The sequence below is a fragment of the Cladophialophora psammophila genome (assembly GCF_000585535.1).
Source record: "Cladophialophora psammophila CBS 110553 chromosome Unknown aczJe-supercont1.2, whole genome shotgun sequence".
Lineage (NCBI taxonomy): Eukaryota > Fungi > Ascomycota > Eurotiomycetes > Chaetothyriales > Herpotrichiellaceae > Cladophialophora > Cladophialophora psammophila.
Window position 1 is genome coordinate 665,374 of NW_006912923.1, and position 16,727 is coordinate 682,100.

At 50.0% G+C, this 16,727-nt stretch overlaps 7 protein-coding genes across 7 annotated transcripts; 4 read left to right on the plus strand and 3 right to left on the minus strand.

The window, feature by feature from the left end:
* Positions 1-668: 668 nt before the first annotated feature.
* On the plus strand, positions 669-2,796 carry A1O5_01554 (uncharacterized protein; the record flags this gene model as incomplete). Its single annotated transcript, XM_007742170.1, has 2 exons — positions 669-1,699; positions 1,740-2,796. The coding sequence occupies 2 exons, from the start codon at positions 669-671 to the stop codon at positions 2,794-2,796; spliced, it is 2,088 nt and encodes a 695-aa protein (XP_007740360.1).
* Positions 2,797-4,143: 1,347 nt separating this feature from the next.
* A1O5_01555 (uncharacterized protein) lies at positions 4,144-5,983 on the minus strand (the record flags this gene model as incomplete). Its single annotated transcript, XM_007742171.1, has 6 exons — positions 4,144-4,917; positions 5,017-5,094; positions 5,142-5,205; positions 5,253-5,333; positions 5,383-5,473; positions 5,524-5,983. 6 exons carry the CDS (start codon positions 5,981-5,983, stop codon positions 4,144-4,146), a joined length of 1,548 nt encoding a protein of 515 aa, XP_007740361.1.
* Positions 5,984-6,898: 915 nt separating this feature from the next.
* Positions 6,899-9,154, minus strand: A1O5_01556 (uncharacterized protein; the record flags this gene model as incomplete). Its single annotated transcript, XM_007742172.1, has 1 exon — positions 6,899-9,154. The coding sequence occupies one exon, from the start codon at positions 9,152-9,154 to the stop codon at positions 6,899-6,901; it is 2,256 nt and encodes a 751-aa protein (XP_007740362.1).
* A 431-nt stretch (positions 9,155-9,585) lies between these two features.
* On the minus strand, positions 9,586-11,277 carry A1O5_01557 (uncharacterized protein; the record flags this gene model as incomplete). Its single annotated transcript, XM_007742173.1, has 2 exons — positions 9,586-11,078; positions 11,214-11,277. The coding sequence occupies 2 exons, from the start codon at positions 11,275-11,277 to the stop codon at positions 9,586-9,588; spliced, it is 1,557 nt and encodes a 518-aa protein (XP_007740363.1).
* Positions 11,278-11,684: 407 nt separating this feature from the next.
* Positions 11,685-13,420, plus strand: A1O5_01558 (uncharacterized protein; the record flags this gene model as incomplete). Its single annotated transcript, XM_007742174.1, has 4 exons — positions 11,685-11,895; positions 11,951-12,014; positions 12,066-13,197; positions 13,253-13,420. 4 exons carry the CDS (start codon positions 11,685-11,687, stop codon positions 13,418-13,420), a joined length of 1,575 nt encoding a protein of 524 aa, XP_007740364.1.
* A 726-nt stretch (positions 13,421-14,146) lies between these two features.
* On the plus strand, positions 14,147-15,052 carry A1O5_01559 (uncharacterized protein; the record flags this gene model as incomplete). Its single annotated transcript, XM_007742175.1, has 1 exon — positions 14,147-15,052. One exon carries the CDS (start codon positions 14,147-14,149, stop codon positions 15,050-15,052), a length of 906 nt encoding a protein of 301 aa, XP_007740365.1.
* Positions 15,053-15,804: 752 nt separating this feature from the next.
* On the plus strand, positions 15,805-16,698 carry A1O5_01560 (enoyl-CoA hydratase; the record flags this gene model as incomplete). Its single annotated transcript, XM_007742176.1, has 2 exons — positions 15,805-15,995; positions 16,059-16,698. 2 exons carry the CDS (start codon positions 15,805-15,807, stop codon positions 16,696-16,698), a joined length of 831 nt encoding a protein of 276 aa, XP_007740366.1.
* Between the last annotated feature and the right edge of the window lie 29 nt (positions 16,699-16,727).

The window sequence follows — 16,727 nt, forward strand, 5'->3', positions numbered from 1 at the left end:
AAGAGCCTACGGTCATGGATGTCTCTACTAGCGCGGACTGGATTACACATTTCTTCGCCGACCTGGAGCCTTATGTGTGCACATTCCATCAATGCCTACAAGGCACAAAGACTTATGCAACGCAGGATGCTTGGATACATCATGAGCTTTATACACATTATATTCAATATGCTTGGTCATGCGAAATATGTTCCGAGGAATGGCTGGACGAGAGAGCCTTTGGCGAGCATCTAGCGTCGACTCACCATATACCGCAGGAAGGTATCTCAACAATATCGCAGCTATGTGTAAAGCCGTCAGACATGACCCCAAGTCAGATGCAGTGTCCACTCTGCCTGTTCGATTGTTCTTTCGAATCATATTACAAACATCTGGGTGACCATCTGCAACAACTCGCTCTTACCTCAGTTGAGACCGACATGCTTGGGACATCAGGCACTGCCTCCGTTTCCATGTATGGAGGAGATAAATTTACACTTCTGGAGGACTTCATCCAGGAGCAGTCTGAGAAGTCACCTCTTCAACAAAAGCAAAGGGGAGATTCATTGGCCACTCAACTTCAAGGTCTCTGGACAGAGCAATCAAATTTGGAACCTGGAGATGGTTCACCTTTAAAAGCCCGTGCAAGCCGGCCCAGGTTGGGTTCAAGGGGGCCTTCCTATACCTACATGCAGAGGGTTCGAGAGCTCAAGGTCGAAGAAGCGACGAAAAGCGCGGCCACCACTCCACTTGCGCAATGGAAGAGTGTTGAACCAACCGTGTCAGTTCATTCGGCTCAGGCAACAATCGGTGCACTCCAACCACCCTGGAACCCTGACTTCGTCGGGCGAATCGTTGATCTCGGGATGATTGACGATAGAATGAAAGAAGAAGGCCATATCACTGTGATTCGTGGGCCTGGTGGGATCGGGAAATCTGCAATCGCTACAGCTTACACGTGGAAATTTAAGAGCTGCTACTCGTACATATTTTGGGTCCCTGCGGAGACGGCCATGGTTTGTGCCGACTCCTTCTGCCAGATTGCTTTGAAAGTGATAGCAAATGCTGAAGAGGTGGCAGAGGAGGAACGACTGGTCAACATGGGGCGTGAATTCCTTGAACGAACAACGGGGCGGTGGCTTCTTGTGTTTGACAATGTGGACGAAGGATTTGATCTTCGCCGGTTCCTCCCATCAGACATGTCCAAGACGCACGGTTCAGTTCTCATCACTACACGAAAGACAGACCTCGACGTGTCACTTTTGTCCGACAAGACTTCTGCCATTGACTTGAATGCCCTTACCCTAGAAGAGAGCCGTGAGCTGCTTCTCAAATCTGCCAATCAAGGCGAACCCGTCGAAGATATGAGATCGCATCCAGAGTACAAGTTAGCAGGAGACATAGCTAAAAGAGCGGAGAAACTCCCACTAGCTTTGTCGCTCATTGCTGGATTCGTCCTGGCTTCAGAATGCACACTGGCATACTTCGTGGAGCTGTGGAATGAAAGGCAGATGTCGCGAAATGCACGAGATGCCTCCTCTGACGCCAATGGCGCTATGGAGATGGTGTGGAATATTGGCTTGAGAGAGGTCGAAACGGAGGCACGTCAACTTCTCAACATCCTAGCATTCTTTGACAGCGATAATATTCAAAAGGATTTGTTGGTGGGACCACATGAGGATCCGTTGCTTGAGATGCTACATTCACACTCACCTATGCGGTAAGCAATTCCAGCTAGGGTTTTCAAAGTCTAATCAAAGCAGATGGAACCGGATGACGAGCAAGCTATCGAAAAGGCGTCTTATCACAGTACGAAATCGCGATGGCGAAGAAGCCTTGACCATCCACCGCAAGCTGCAGGCGAAGATCCTGGAGGAGCTCAATCAACCCGATAACGTTGCAGAACGAGCCAAAGTCTTTGAAAGGGTCTTCTTGCTTATTCGAGGGCGGTTCCCCCATCCTTCGCCAATTCAGGTTCCTGAGCCCGAGAAATGGCCCATTTGCAGACAATATTTGCCCCATGTCTTGAGTATAAAACGATTGTGGCAGTCGGGGATTGTCGAGATTCCACCTTCAGTCAAGCTAGCCCGGCTTATTTCTGACGCCGGTATTGACCTGTGGGAAAGATGCCTGACAGTCGAAGGGCTGGAGCTTCTCAGATCAGCAGAAGCTATCCTCGACCAAGGCGGATTCCGAGAAGATCTTCTCCGTGCTAACATTCATGTTGTGGTCTCGCTCCTACTCCAAGACTCAGGGATAGCCCATCTGGCCGAATGTAGAGACCGCATTGCTAAGGTGCTCGACATTCGGGTCAAACATCATGAGAACTGCGATCCAGCTGAATACACGAAAAACGATGATATATTGCTTCACAACGCGTGGTCAGATTACGCTTGTGTCCTTTTGCAATACAACCAGTTCCGAGAAGCAGCGCGCATTTTTGACATGTGCTTCGAGAAATATCAGCGATGGGGACCCCCAGAAGAGATTCCGTATGAGTACGCAAAGTATTACCATCACAAAGCCTACTGCCTCATGTACGAAGGAAACTTTGAACATGCCGTTCCCATGGTCGAGCATGGATTGCATTGGGTGCAAGTTGCCACCGGACAATCAGCAGCCGCCAATAGATGGCGCTTCGACCTTGCTTGTTTGGTCCTGCAAAGTGGTGACAAAGAGCGTGCTCTGGATCTTCACAAGGAGGTACTAGAGGCTAGGCTAAGGTTGCACGGAAAATTCGGGTTGCTGACTTTCCAAAGCTATTACGCTGTTGGGGCAGCTCATAGGTGGTTGAATGAATTGAACGAGGCGGAGTAAGTGCATGATTTCTACGAGGTCTCTGAAAGGTTATTAATCGGTCACAGACTATATATGCGAAAGATTCTCGACATCGACCAGACTCGCCCAGGTATATGCACGGAGGCCGCTCTGGCGCAGGCTCAATTCAATCTTTCGCAGATACTTGCAGCTCGAGCAGAAAATTCTGGTGAGAGACCGGCCGAAGCATCTGCTCGCCTCCAGGAGTCAGCTATCCTGGCGCAGATGGCCCGGAAAGTACTCCTCAAGGCGCATCCCCTTGGGCCTTTGGAAACAAACACAGGTCAAGGTCAAGATGGACTGCTCACATCGAGTCCGAATACAATACCTCAGGACCACGAGCTAGCATTATTCGACCACCTTCAGCCCATTTTTGACGGCAGGTTTACCGGACCGCATCTTCTGAGATATCTTCGGTATTCAAGTTGAGGGATAACTACGTAATATCGCCTGCAAGTTGCTATAGGGTAATCACTTAGGAATCTTGATCATTGAAGGTTTAGAGTAGAAGTCTGGAAGGCTAGACTGTATTTGTAGGCTCAGGATAGAACCATCGAGAGAGATCTGTTTCTGCAGAAAAGGTTGAATTTGGAGTTTAGTCTTAGTGCTGTAAATTCGCAATGCTTTATCCAGACTTTCACGTATATTTATAGTAGCTTCAGCAGTTAGCAGTTGATTTGACATATGTATACGTTGCCCCCAAAAGCTGTTGAGGCAAATGGCCAATCTCGTCAAGTCCACCGAGTGGAAGCGGCTGCGGGCACGGCAGCGGCGCTCACAGTGGCTCTCAAAGTGTATACAGGAGGCGATCTTAGATCACCTAATAGATGAAATAGATACGGCCAGGCTGGTTATTTGTGCGTGCCTACTGAGGTAGGTTTAGGAATGGCTTTCTCGACACAGGCCGAATGTCTACCTAAATGGGAAACATCTCGCTCGAAGAGATAGAGGAACAGACACCCTGGATCACGGAGAGTACTTCATACAGTACATGACTGCCATTTACGTAGACAACTCGACATTTTCTTTAGTCCAACATATTCTCAGCATTGCAGAAAACGGAGTTCACCAAAAGAATTTCCCACTCCTACCGCCTGTTTTTAACGCTGTTGAGCCAACACTTTCTAGCCATCTTATTTCCGGTATTTTCAGCGATCTCTACTGTGAGTCTCGAGGAAAAGTCTTCTTAATAAGGGACAGGAACATTGTTAGTTTCATCAAAATGGCATGAAGAAATTATCCTGAAGATTAGGGTGTTTTTTTTTTTCCTTTGGGAAGGCCCCTTATAGGGCGCCCAAGTTGTCCACTCTTGCTGATGTTACTTCACATGGCTTCATGTAACTTTACCTATGGACTCGAGTCGTAAGTCCCTTGTCCATAGCATGCGCCGTCCACTGTCTGCACTGTGACATTTTTTGCAGCAACACTATCTGCCCCGAATCGCAACACATGGCCCTTTGTATAGTCCTGCCAGCCCTTCTGCTTTGGTCCGTTATGTGGATCCTTCATGAATGCCAGGAGGTAGTCCTGCATGATTTCGCTTGTGCGCGCTTCAAATTCAGTCCCCTTCCCATAGTCGTTGTACGACCCAAAGAAGAGCGGGAGATCATCTGTGTGGTAGGCTCCCAGCCATGGCAGAGGAGACAGGTTGGAGAAGTTCCCTGCAAACTCGTACCGGTATGTAAGTAAACCCGCTTCGGTCCGCAATTTTGAAGAATTGTGAGCAGGGCAAACGAAGTATCCTAGTGTCGCTTCATCTGCCAGTGTTTGGTTGGGTCCTGCCGTAAGGTTGGTAAATGGAACGAGAACAGTTCCTTCGTCGGACGCGGTTCCCACAATCGCTGGCACGTTAGCTATCAGACCTCTAGCGTATCGTTCAGTATAGTTGGAAAAGATGACTTTGTCGTCAGGAATCGGGACGAATGAAAGGGCTGGCGTAGTCGCGTTATCTGAGCGACGACCCACAAAGTTGACAATCGTTTCGACTGGTTTTTGACGCATGCAGTCGAGCTCAGCAGTCGCATTAAGACCTCCGCAGCCTAACTGAGACGCGACAAATGTGAAATTTGTGTGGGCAAAGTCATACGACACTAGCCCTAGTAACGCCGTTCCGGATTCCATCTTCGAATTTTTGAGATTAGCTTCTGCCTTTCAAACATGATAGATTTTACACAGGTTCGTTGAAAACCTTGATGCAAATCTTGAATTGGGAGGACTCACGACAAGCCCCTTCGCAATTGAGTTGTTGTAATAGGCGAAGCCGTGAAAATCGGTCGACGATGCACCAGCCGATTGCCCCTGTGTCTGTAAGCAGCGCAACTCCGCACTCATGTCGTTCTACACACCCAAATAGTAATCTTTGATGGATCTCCTCCAAAGGCTTGGATATTGTCTCGGACCCATTCGTGTCTAACGCCGTCAGCACCGATCGGTCATGCAACAATCAACAAGCGTACGCCATGCGTTGGTCGAGAATACCAAGATTCTGCGAATTCAAGCCGCGCGCGTTGGGAAAGCCCATGATTCCGAGACGGTAACTGAGGAAACATCAGCAAAGGATACCTCTGCAACATAAGAGACACAGACTTGATCGACACAACAATATGAGACTGGGTTCTCTGCACCCAATGATGCGGTAGCTGATAGGGAATATTGATGCCCCCGATGATGAAGCCACCTCACAGAGGTTAGCGTCCACTTAGGTAGGGTATGATTCTGTAGCGTTACCCCCAGTCATAAAAATGATCACTGGTAAGCCGGAAACATTCCTTGTAGGGGTCCAGATCGACAGGGACAGACAGTCTTCCCCTGTTGTCGGAGGCATGGTTGCGGGGGCCGCAGTGTCAAGCCCTGTAGGAATGAGATAACCGGAAAGCAGCTGATTGTATACATTGGGAGCACCCGAAAGGTACTGCGGACAGAAACGAGGGAAAGAAGTAGCATCAAGTATCGCGGATGCATTCGAGGTAAGCTGTTCCGGAGGTGCCCAGCGGCGAGATCCAACAGGAGGGAGAGCGTACGGCACATTCAGAAACTGACGGACATTTGGGACCGTGCCATTAATGATGCCAATGTAGGTCCCTGTGCTTGTTGTGACCTTGAGATTGTTCGGGGTGGACGTCTGTGCGATGGCAAATACAGCTGTGAGGAGCAGATACGAACTGAGATTGCTCAAACTGACATACATTCTGTCGGATCTTTGACGCTGAAGAAGCTACCAACAGTGTCGTGTGTCGTCCGAGAGAGAAGGCCAGACTCGTCGAAGTGAGACTTTATGTGCTGGCAACCTCGTACCGAATGGAGTTAAACATGCAGGATCCAACAACTTCCGCGTTTTCTCTTCCACTTTGGCTAGCGACGTGAAATGGCTCGTGGAGCAGGTCCTCAGTGTTCAGTCCTTTGACTTTCCAAGACAGACCATTACAACAGCTAATGATCGCACTTCTGAAAATTGACCAAGACGTAGGTCGGTGAGCATCTTTCGGCACTAGAAGGCCTAAAATGGGGCTATTTGCGTCGCGGTTTTAAGGTTGACGAAAGAGGTAACATCCTGATTGTAGCGTCGCCCTGGTTTCGCATAAAAGGGGAGCATCGGGGTGTCACGGCACATAAGAGGAGCACCAGGGGAGTGTCGGGATTTCTTGACAGCTTTTTGGACAAGCGATGCGAGGTAGTTGAGTTGCACTTAAATAGAGCTGAATTGAAATGTTTTAGCTTCAAGTTATGCATATAAAGGCCAAGAAATTATTCAACCCTCCTGCCCGCCTAGAGAATAGGGCGGCATCGCTCTTGTCCCTAAGGATGTGCTTGCTATTAATTTGCCTCATTTTGGCAGCAGGTTTAAGTACCAGAGCGATGGAATACGAGAGACAGCAAGCAGCGATTTCAAGAACTTGTACATAAAACCGCGAATCGGACGTGAGAAATCAAGAATTTAGCGGCAATGGACCCCTTTAAAGGAGAAAAAAAAAAAAATTAGCAACTGCTTAGATGAACACCCAGAAAGGAATATCACCTACAGAGGACATCAACGTGAGCAGGTTCTGCATTCTCGGATGATACATGCTTGCACCTGGTACTTTCTGCCGCGGTACCAGCCCCTTTATAGATTTGGACCTTGTCGAACGCAACCATACAAGTAGCAGGTGCTTCGCAATGCATGTGGATCGCCAGCAAAAGATGCGAACTCGATCTCTACCTCGCCGCACCGTAAATGGAAATGGCCGTCGCGCCACTGTTGGAGTGGTCTGACTGACGCAACGACGCTGACGTCGGCCACTTCTCCAACACCCAGGTCCACGGGCCGGAATCCGAGAAGCAGTCGTGATGGAAAATCGGGCAAGTTTGGGCATCCATAGACTTGGGCGACATATCTTCCCGGGCGTTCTCCAGTGTTCCTGATCGTTGCATGCACATTAAAGAAGTCCCTACCAGAGGCTGCGTCAAATTCATCCAAACGCATGTTGGAGACTGAGAAAGTGGTATATGACAACCCGAAGCCAAGGGGATACGCGGCTCGAACGCCGAGCTTGTCCAGGAGAGCTTGACCGAACCAGCGATCGTACTTTATCTCTGTAGCATCAGCATCAAAGTACGGTAGATGTGACTCGTCTTTGGGGATTGAGAACGGCAATCTGCCACTGGCGGGAACTCGACCGGTGAGAATGTCCAGCAAGCCATGGCCCCCTTGGCAGCCGGCATACCAGCTCACAAGTAAGGCTGGGACTTGATCTTTCCATTCTTCCATAATCACAGCGCCCCCGCAGACAATGGCGACGATTGTACGTGGATTGGTTTGCGTGACAGCACTTATCATTTGAATGTCATCAACATGAAGCCGGAGACTCTGCCTGTCACCCCCGCCGCCGGTCTTCCAAGCGTCTTCGGATTTGTCCTTTTCTCTCGGTCCTACGTTATCGAGGAAGCTGAGGACTTCCTTTTCTTTCTCTGTCACCGCTGGGGGAAATGTTGCACGCAGAGCTGGATCTTTCATCAGCGTAGGAGCTGCATATTCACCTTCGTCTTCATGAGTGTAGCCGACAACACAAATCGTCACATCAGCATTGGTGGCGGCTTGTTTCGCCTTCTCCACTGCGCCTGTATCTTCAAGAATGACTTGAGCATGAGGGAACGCAGATATGACCCCGTCGTAAACCGTGGCCACATGTGGTGACCAGACATGGGAAGAGCCCCGGTCGCCTGTGTTTGCAATGTTTGCTAAGCGGCCCACCACAGCTATAGTTGCTATCTTGCTCGGATCGATCGGTAACAAAGGATGGCCATCCACTGGCTCGTTTTTGAGGAGGACGGCTGAGCGTGCGGCTACATATCTTGCTAGTGCTCGATGTTCCTCCGAGAAGACCACAGACAAGTCCGGCTTGCCGTTTTCGAGTGTTTCGGCGAACTGGAGCTGCTTGCGTAAAATTCTAGTGCATATCTGGTTCACGGGTGCCCATTCCAAATCTCCAGACTCCAGTGCTCTTTTGATGTTTAGGTGTCGCTGCTGCTTGAATGGTGTTTCGATGTCCAAGCCGGCTTTCACTGAGAGGGTTGCGTCCCGCAAGCCCCAAATGAAGTCTGAAATCACGAAGCCATCAAACCCCCATGTTTGTCGTAATATCCCGGTGAGAAGCGCTCTGTTCTGGCCAGCCCATTCGCCGTTAACTGAATTGTACGAGGACATAACTGAGGCGACTCCTCCTTCAACCACTCGCCGAAAGTGTGGTAGGTAAACTTCGTGGAGAACGTCATCATCCACCTTGATATCAACCTTGAACCGAGCGTTCTCCATAGAATTCAGAGCAAAATGCTTGACGCAGGCCATAATATGTCGCTGCACCCCCTGGGTCAGAGCCAGGCCAAACTCTCCTAGAAGTATAGGATCCTCACTGTACACTTCTTGACTCCGGCCCCAAGCTGGATGCCGTGGGAGATTGATACACACTCCAGAGTAAAAGGTTGCGCCCTGGGCTTTGGCTTCTAGGCCAATAGCATGGCCTACTCGTTGTTCGAGGGAGGTGTCCCAGGTTGCACCACGTGCCATAGTGACAGGGAAGGCCGTTGACGCGCCCATGACAACACCGCGCGGTCCGTCAGAGAAATGAATACCTGTTATCGCAAGCCGAGGAATCGCTCCGAATACGTATGGAACCCGGTTGAACCGATCATAGAATAAGTTTCGGAAGCCTTCCCAGAACTCCTCGTCGCCGTCTAACAATGACAGACGCTCAGAATCATGCATCTGAGCAACGAGCTTCTCCGCAACTTTGGTGATGGGAGCACCGTCCCTCAATGCTCCAATTGCATCGCGGTATGTAAAGGCCGCGGTAAGACGATGCCCGTGTTCCTTGTTTTGCATTCTTGCACTCGTGGTGCTTGCCATCGTTGTTGTCGGATATTCTCGAGCGATCGGGAGTAACGTTACTACCCATATATTTTAGAACCCCTTGCTTGCACGTAGATACCTTCAACTTAAGACCTAGACGGACTGGACTCATTTAAAAGCCGGAAAGAGAAATAAGGCTTGGAGAGACCAACACAGCCTGGGTTATGGACTAGTTCCGTGACCCGACACTCCCCTATAGCTCCGAACTCAATGGGTCCTCAGGTTTAAGTTGGTCAGACTAGCTCCACTTACAAATTCCCTCCACCGCTCTAGTGATTGATAGTAGTGGCTATGCCAGTGACGAAGCATGCGACCAGTTTGACCATTCTTTGTTTCTGATGATAGGTTTCCTCTGAGAAAGTAAACTGTGTAATAAGCCAGAAAAGTTCGCTCGCGCCTTCTTTCTACAGCTGGGAGTAGAGAGCTTGGATACACTCAACAGCTTCCTGCAACTCTTTGACATATGGTTGCCAGAACTGAAGCATTTTGAGGGTGGCTTCAACCGGTCCACGCCATTGCGCCGGAAGCAGCCTCTGTGCAAATGGTCGCCTTGCAGCGGCAAGCAAGATAGAGGCACTTCGAGCACACGATCGTATCATGAGCCAGGTACCGTGATGCCTGTGATAGAATTGGATCCGGTGCATTAGCAATTTGTGCAAGTGGCATGAGAGTCCCTTCGCAGCCCATTCGCAAACCTTGGGTGACTCTGGTTCCGCGCCATCATGAATGAGTGCATAAACAAATGGCCATGAAATCATGTCCTGAACGTATGCAATGCGGGCCCTCAATATGAGTCTAAGCATGTCACTCTCGTTTTCATCGTGACTGGTAGATACTTTGAGAGCCAAGGAATTCTGCCATTGAACAGCTTGGTCCATCAGGCTGTCAGCAATCTCGGTCAGATCCACGAGACTACCGCCCCCTTCCACGGCGAATCCTGTCATCTCCTCCTCCACCCTGGTTCCCAGGCGCCAAGCGGATATTTCTGACAAGTAAAAATACCAGATGTATAGGTTCTCGCCTTCACAATCTGTTGGCAGGTTCGGAAATTGGTGGAGATGCTCGTGGCTGAAGCTCGCGCAGTCAGCCGAGGCCCAGAGCTCCCGGCACAGCTCGCGTTCTGATTTCCACGCAGAGCAGGATACGCTCTCAGCGGCTAACGTGTCGGCAGCATCGTAAGCCAGGGTCCTCTTAAACGTCCGGCACATTGCGAGAGCTTGCAAAAACATCCGCCAAGCATCGAAAGGCCGCAGCGAAGACATCAAAAAGACCCCAGCAAGGAAGAGACATTGCGCCTGCATGATACCTGTAGATGCTACAGCGTAGCCCAGTCGCTGTTCTGCGGCGAGGAAAAGTGCAGTAGCTTGATCCTGCCCGAATACTTTTTCAGGATGAGCTGGAGTAGGCAGAGGGTGACCCAAAGCGCCGTTGGCCAAGACAAGCAGGATCAAGGCCGATTTAGTGTCCCATCCTATCCCTCGACCTTGAATTTCTTGAGCCAGGGTCCGAATTTTCCCCTCATCCAAGATCGGATTTCTGCTGTGGACGTGAGTGAAAAACCGATGCACCAAGTCAAAAATTGGCACGCCATCAAGCACATTGCCGACCGCACGGCCAAATCCTTCTGCGCCTCCACAGAAGACCTCAGATGGCGAACTGCAGGACTGAGCATGTGGCGAGACCGAGAGACGCGCATGTTGAAAGACCGGCCATTTCAAGATTTGATCCAGATTCTGGTAAGAAATATGTGGGAGGCGTCCAGCTGGGAAAGGCTGTTGGTAGCATGACTCTCTGGGGATTGAGGAATTGGTAAAACGGGTAAATTCTCGTTCCAATCTTTCAAGTCGCTCGATGATTGCAAGACTGGCAGGATCAAAGGCGGATAAAGCTGGTGGGTCTGACACGCACTCAGCTCCTATGCTTTCACAAAATGAACAAGTCGGTTTTTTCTGGTCGCATTTGGTGCGCCGGGCTCGACAAACTTGGCATGCGATAACAGGGCGTTTGCGGGAGTACGCTGAACTTCCCCTACTGGTAGGGGCAGTTCTTTTGGACGTGCCCCTCGAGTTGGCATCGTCCTTCGTAGTTGGCAACATTGATAACCTCACGCTAGAACTTCGACTGGGAGTGTCGGGAAGGGAGAAGAATGAGACACCTCAAAAAGAGAGTGCCGCGAAATGTTGTAGTCCATTGATTGGGGGCTTTTTGCATTGCCCATGACCAGTCGATGTCCCCACTCTCCAGCTCCACCCGAGGGAAACTTCGGTATACAGGCCCTTGCAAGGCTTCATGTTCCCGACACTCCCCGTCGCGTCGAACCCCGGACATGGGGACTCCACATTATCCCCAGACTCATACTTGGTATCTCCAGACAAAATGACAAGGATTGGTCTTGGCAGAGTTTTGGGCGAGGAGGATAGAAATATTACATATTCACACCTACTCATGCCCGATGCAACAACTTCTCAGCTCCTGTTCTCCATCACATGGTCATCATTCCAAAATGGCTCACCAAGAAGCTGCCATGGTCGGATCTCAAAATTTCACAACACAATCGGAGGTTGACGTCAAAGCAGGGCGTGAGAAATACACCAAAGGAGAAGAGATCGAGACTTTGGTTGAAGAAGAACATACATTAACCTTTGTTGCCGTTTGTCGCAAATATCCCAAGATTGTCTGGTGGTCCTTTTTCTGGTGCATGACTGCTGTTGCTTGTACGTCTCCGTGCTTCACACACGACATGGTGTCATCAACTCATCCTTGTTGCAGGGGGCTTCGAGATGACGGTCAACAATGCAATTATTGGCGTTCCCGCCTTCCGTACCTATTATGGGTGAGCGACAGAGCATATCATATCATAGTCATGGTACTAACAGAAAGTCAGCAATGTCTTTGACGGAGAACCAGTCATTCCTGCTGAATGGCTCAGCGCTTTTGGCGTCTGCAGCTATTGTGGCCTCTTTTTCGGGGGATTCATCTGCAGCGCCGTTGCAGACAAATACGGTCGAAAGCTGGGGCTGGCCACTGGTATCATAGTTGCCACAGGTGGAATCATCGGTGAGATATTTAGCACCAACCGCGCCGCTTTCCTTGTCAGCAAGCTCGTCTTAGGCGTCGGTGTCGGTTTCTACTTGACCCTGGGACCTGTGACTTGCTCCGAGTTCGCTCCCACAGTTCTGAGAGGTCTCTCTACCGCTGGTGTGAATCTCGGCATTGGTGTGGGCGGACTGCTATCCAACTCTGTGACGAGAGGTTTCGGAACTCGTTTAGACCGATGGGCATTCAGAGCTCCCTTTACAATTCAGCTTCTCTTTTCTCTGTTATTACTTATCGGCACCATTTTTTCACCCGAGTCGCCCTGGTTCTTGGTGCGTGTTGGTCGACTTGATCAAGCACACAAGACGATGGAGTCGCTCTACAACTCTCAGAGGGAAGCAGACAAAAGAGTTGCAGACATCTCTGCCACCATCCAGACCGAAGCTCAAATGGAACAGCCTAGTTACGTCTCCGCCTTCAAAGGTACCAATCGCATCCGCACAATGATATCGGTGGGCGCTTTTTTCGCCCAGCAGGCTGTCGGGGTTATCTTTGTTCTCAGCTACGCGACTTACTTTTTCCAGCTTGCCGGTATGGAAGCGGCGCATGCATTAAATCTCGGTGTGGGAATTAGTGCTTGTGGCCTTGTTGGCAACGTTCTGGCCTGGTTCGTGCTCAATCGAATCGGTCGACGCCTCCTCTTCATTTGTGGCGTCGCAGGCTGCACAGTCATCTTATTCCTGGTCGGAATTCTTGACGTTGTTCCCACACAGTCTGCAAAATGGGCACAAGGAGCCTTGTGTGTCATCTATGCCTTCGTCTACTTCTTGACGCTTGGGGCGATCGCTTTTGTCCTGTTGGGAGAAGTATCTTCTCTTGCCCTTCGAGCACGAACTACAGCTCTTGCTACCGCTACCCAAGCTGTCCTTGGTATTGCTTTGCAGATTGCGATTCCTTATATGGTGAATCCTGACGCTGGCGTAAGTACGGACAAAGTGTCTATCCTTAACGTTGTGGGCTAACCTATGCTGCCAGAACTTGAAGGGAAAAGTTGGCTTCGTCTTTGGCGGGACATCTCTCATTGCGACCATCCTTTCCATTTGGTACATTCCAGAACTGAAAGGACGAACCTATGGAGAGATTGACCAAATGTTCTTGAGCCACGTTCCGCCAAGAAAGATGGGCTCCTACAGAATGAATTAGATGAATGGCACTGTCTACGATGCTGGCCAGCAGCAGCAATGGCAACCCCTGATCGATTCCAGAAGCTGCAAATCTCTATTTCGCATAAAAACAAACGATCAAGCCCGAGAGATCCCTGCGACGACGATCGAGAAATACCCCAAGTTAGGAATAAGTACTGAGCTATATATAGCACCACAGACAATGACCTGTCAGAGAGTTCCTTGTGTATTGCCCTGATGTTATAAACACTCCCATTTGGCCGTTCCTACATTGTTAAACACAGTACCACAAGCATCCCTCGCTCAGCCGACATCACTCCCTTCGCGTCAGTTAGCTGCAGGATTAAGCCCAGACCACCGAGCTTCTTAGATCGTCATAGTTTCGTGAGCGACGGTGCCAACGCCGAAGAAGATCCAGCAGGCACAAATGACGAACCCAAGTGGTTTCCAATGGAATCAAGGTCCAGAGAGTCGGTCAGTCGACTAGCGTCCTTTTGACGACTCCACTTGGGCTTATTTGGCATGGTGTCGGCGGTACCCAGTACTCCGTATCCCTCGGGGGATTCAGAGCCGAGCAGATCTGTGCTGGATTATCACGGGCGTCGTTGGTCTGGGCTGGCTGCTCCGTAATTCTGCTGGCTCAATCCGTCCTTGCATTTTTTTTTATTCTTCTTTCTTCAAACGATCGACTCATTTCCGTGACTGTTGCCGTGATTTTAAAATCCCTGATTGCGTTGCCTTGCTCATGGCCAAAAGGATCATTGTGACCGGAGGATCTGGGTATGCTGGTCGGCATATAGTTGCCTTTTTACTTGACCAAGGCCATGAAATTCTCAACCTGGATCTGGTACCGTTGCCAGAGCCTCTGGCTCAGCGGGTTCATTCAATGAAAGTCGACCTCAGCGATGGGGGCCAGGTTTTCAGTGCACTCTCATCGCACTTCAAATTAACCCAGCCATTTCATGAGCCCCTTATGACGCCTGCAGATGCCGTCATTCATTTGGCAGGTTATCCACGAAATATGCTTGCGCCGGACAGCGAGACATTTAAGATAAATGTCGTCTCGACACATAATGTCTTGGAAGCGGCGTGCAAGCTTGGAATTAAAAAAGTCATTCTCGCAAGTTCTATCTGCGTCTACGGAGTGACGTATGCTGAAGGGGATGTTGATTTTCCTTCTTTTCCAGTCGACGAAGAAGTGGATACAAACCCTATGGATGTTTATTCAATTGCCAAGGTCTGCGCAGAAAAGGTCGGACGAGGATATGCTAGGAAATATGGTATTGATGTCTACGCCCTAAGGATTGGCGCGGTGATCTGCCCAGAGGATTATGCGACATTATTTAAGGAGTATGTCAACAATCCGAGCGACTGGAAAGTTCATGGATGGTCTTACACGGATGCGCGCGATCTTGGCCAGATGTGCCACCTTTGCGTCGCTGTTGATGGGTTGGGATTTCAAGTTTTTAATGCAACCAACGACCAGAACACCACTACACTGGAGACCACGGAACTACTGAGGCGGGAGTGTCCTAACACGTTGTTTACCAGGGAGATGCTGCCCAGAGAGGCTCCAATGAGCAATAGGAAGATTAAAGATCTCCTTGGTTTCAGCCAGCGGCACAGCTGGAGGGACTACTATGCGGCGTGAGTCCACCAGCACCGGTGATTTGGCGTGGAACAAAGTCGATGTCTGAAGTCAAATATTGGGAGATCGCAAGTCACAGTAAAAATACGATCAATCATTCCACTCGTTTTGCCCCTACTTGCTTAATATACAAGTACGCTTCCGGTATTTTCTTTAATGCCGTTGCCAAAGAGCCGCTTTTCTAGCTTTCTGGAGATATTGCCGTAAAAGGAATCGTGTCGAGAAAACCCGCAATCCACAGACTCCACAAACGCTATATTGATTGGATGGCAAGTTTCGGTATATATCGGAAAATCGGCATTTCTCCAAGAGGTCGAGCCGATGAGAAGCTCATTGGCGGCACTTGCTTGCGACCCTAGGGGTAGCGGCCTACTTGTAGGTGGCGGCCTCAGGCTTGGGTAAAGACGTCTTGAAACGCATGTCTCAATTTACCACTCGGGACTTGTGTCTCCTTTCTCTATTCAGGCTCTCTCACCTTTTCCTTAACACCGTGAGGTTCAATAGGTGGGCACTCCGATGGCCTCCAATTGATGTTTGATTCCTGACGAGTATGCTATAGGTGATACCCTTAATTTCCTGGTGTAGCTTCTCCTTTGGGAGTTCAAGGGCTCACACGAGCATCAGACGTTCAAAACAAGCCGCCAGAGACCTCCATCACCACAGTCATCAGGCCGAGAAGCTCGAGGGTTCGATCCCAGGATTGCTCAGTCCACGCTCTCTAAACCAACAGAAGCACCAAGCTCATCCAGCACAGGATGTCAAACAGCGACGAGCTCTCGCTCGCTTTCGATGGCCGGATTGCAATCATCACAATCAACAGGCCTCGCAAACTCAACGCTCTCACTGGATCTCTCTATTTCGCCTTGGGGGAACTACTCCGACAAATTGATGAAAGGGACGACATTATTGTCACCGTCCTCACAGGCACCGGTCGCTTTTTCTCGGCGTAAGTGTAGGCACTCTGGTCTGTTTTGAGCACAATATTATTGAGGCAAGTCTAATATCGTAGGGGAGCGGATGTAAGTGCAGGTACTATGGAGGATGATGTCAACAGCAAAAAGAACCCTCGGCTTGCTGCATTGCACTCATTCGCCGCCGTGACACTAGACGTCACGCGAGCCTTTTATCAACATCGAAAAATTCTTGTCGCCGCGCTCAACGGACCGGTAGTGGGCCTCTCGGCAGCCCTGATTGCTCTGGCCGACTTCATATACGCTGCCCCGCATACCTACCTCCTCACCCTATTCTCCTCCATTGGATCTCTCGCTGAAGGCGCTTCGTCTCGCACATTTGTACAACGCCTCAGACTCGGCAAGGCCAACGAAGCGCTTATCATGGGCAAACGGATTGCGTGCGATGAGCTTGTGGCATCTGGGTTCATCAACAAGGTGATTTCGCCAGCATCTGGCAGGCAGAACGACAGTTCAGCCTTCTTGGAGGATGTCCTCAACGAGGTCAAAGAAAGCCTGGGCTCCCATCTCAACGACAGCAGCATCTTAGCAATCAAGGAGCTGATCCGCCGACCTGAGAGAGAAATCTTGGATCAACAAAATCTTCTGGAAGTGTTCGCAGGTACCGAACGTTTTGCTAAAGGGATTGTGCAAGCCAGTTTCAAGGCTCTCGCCAGCGGTGCGAGACACAAATTATAGCCGTATCCAATGGGGCCTCACCATCTATC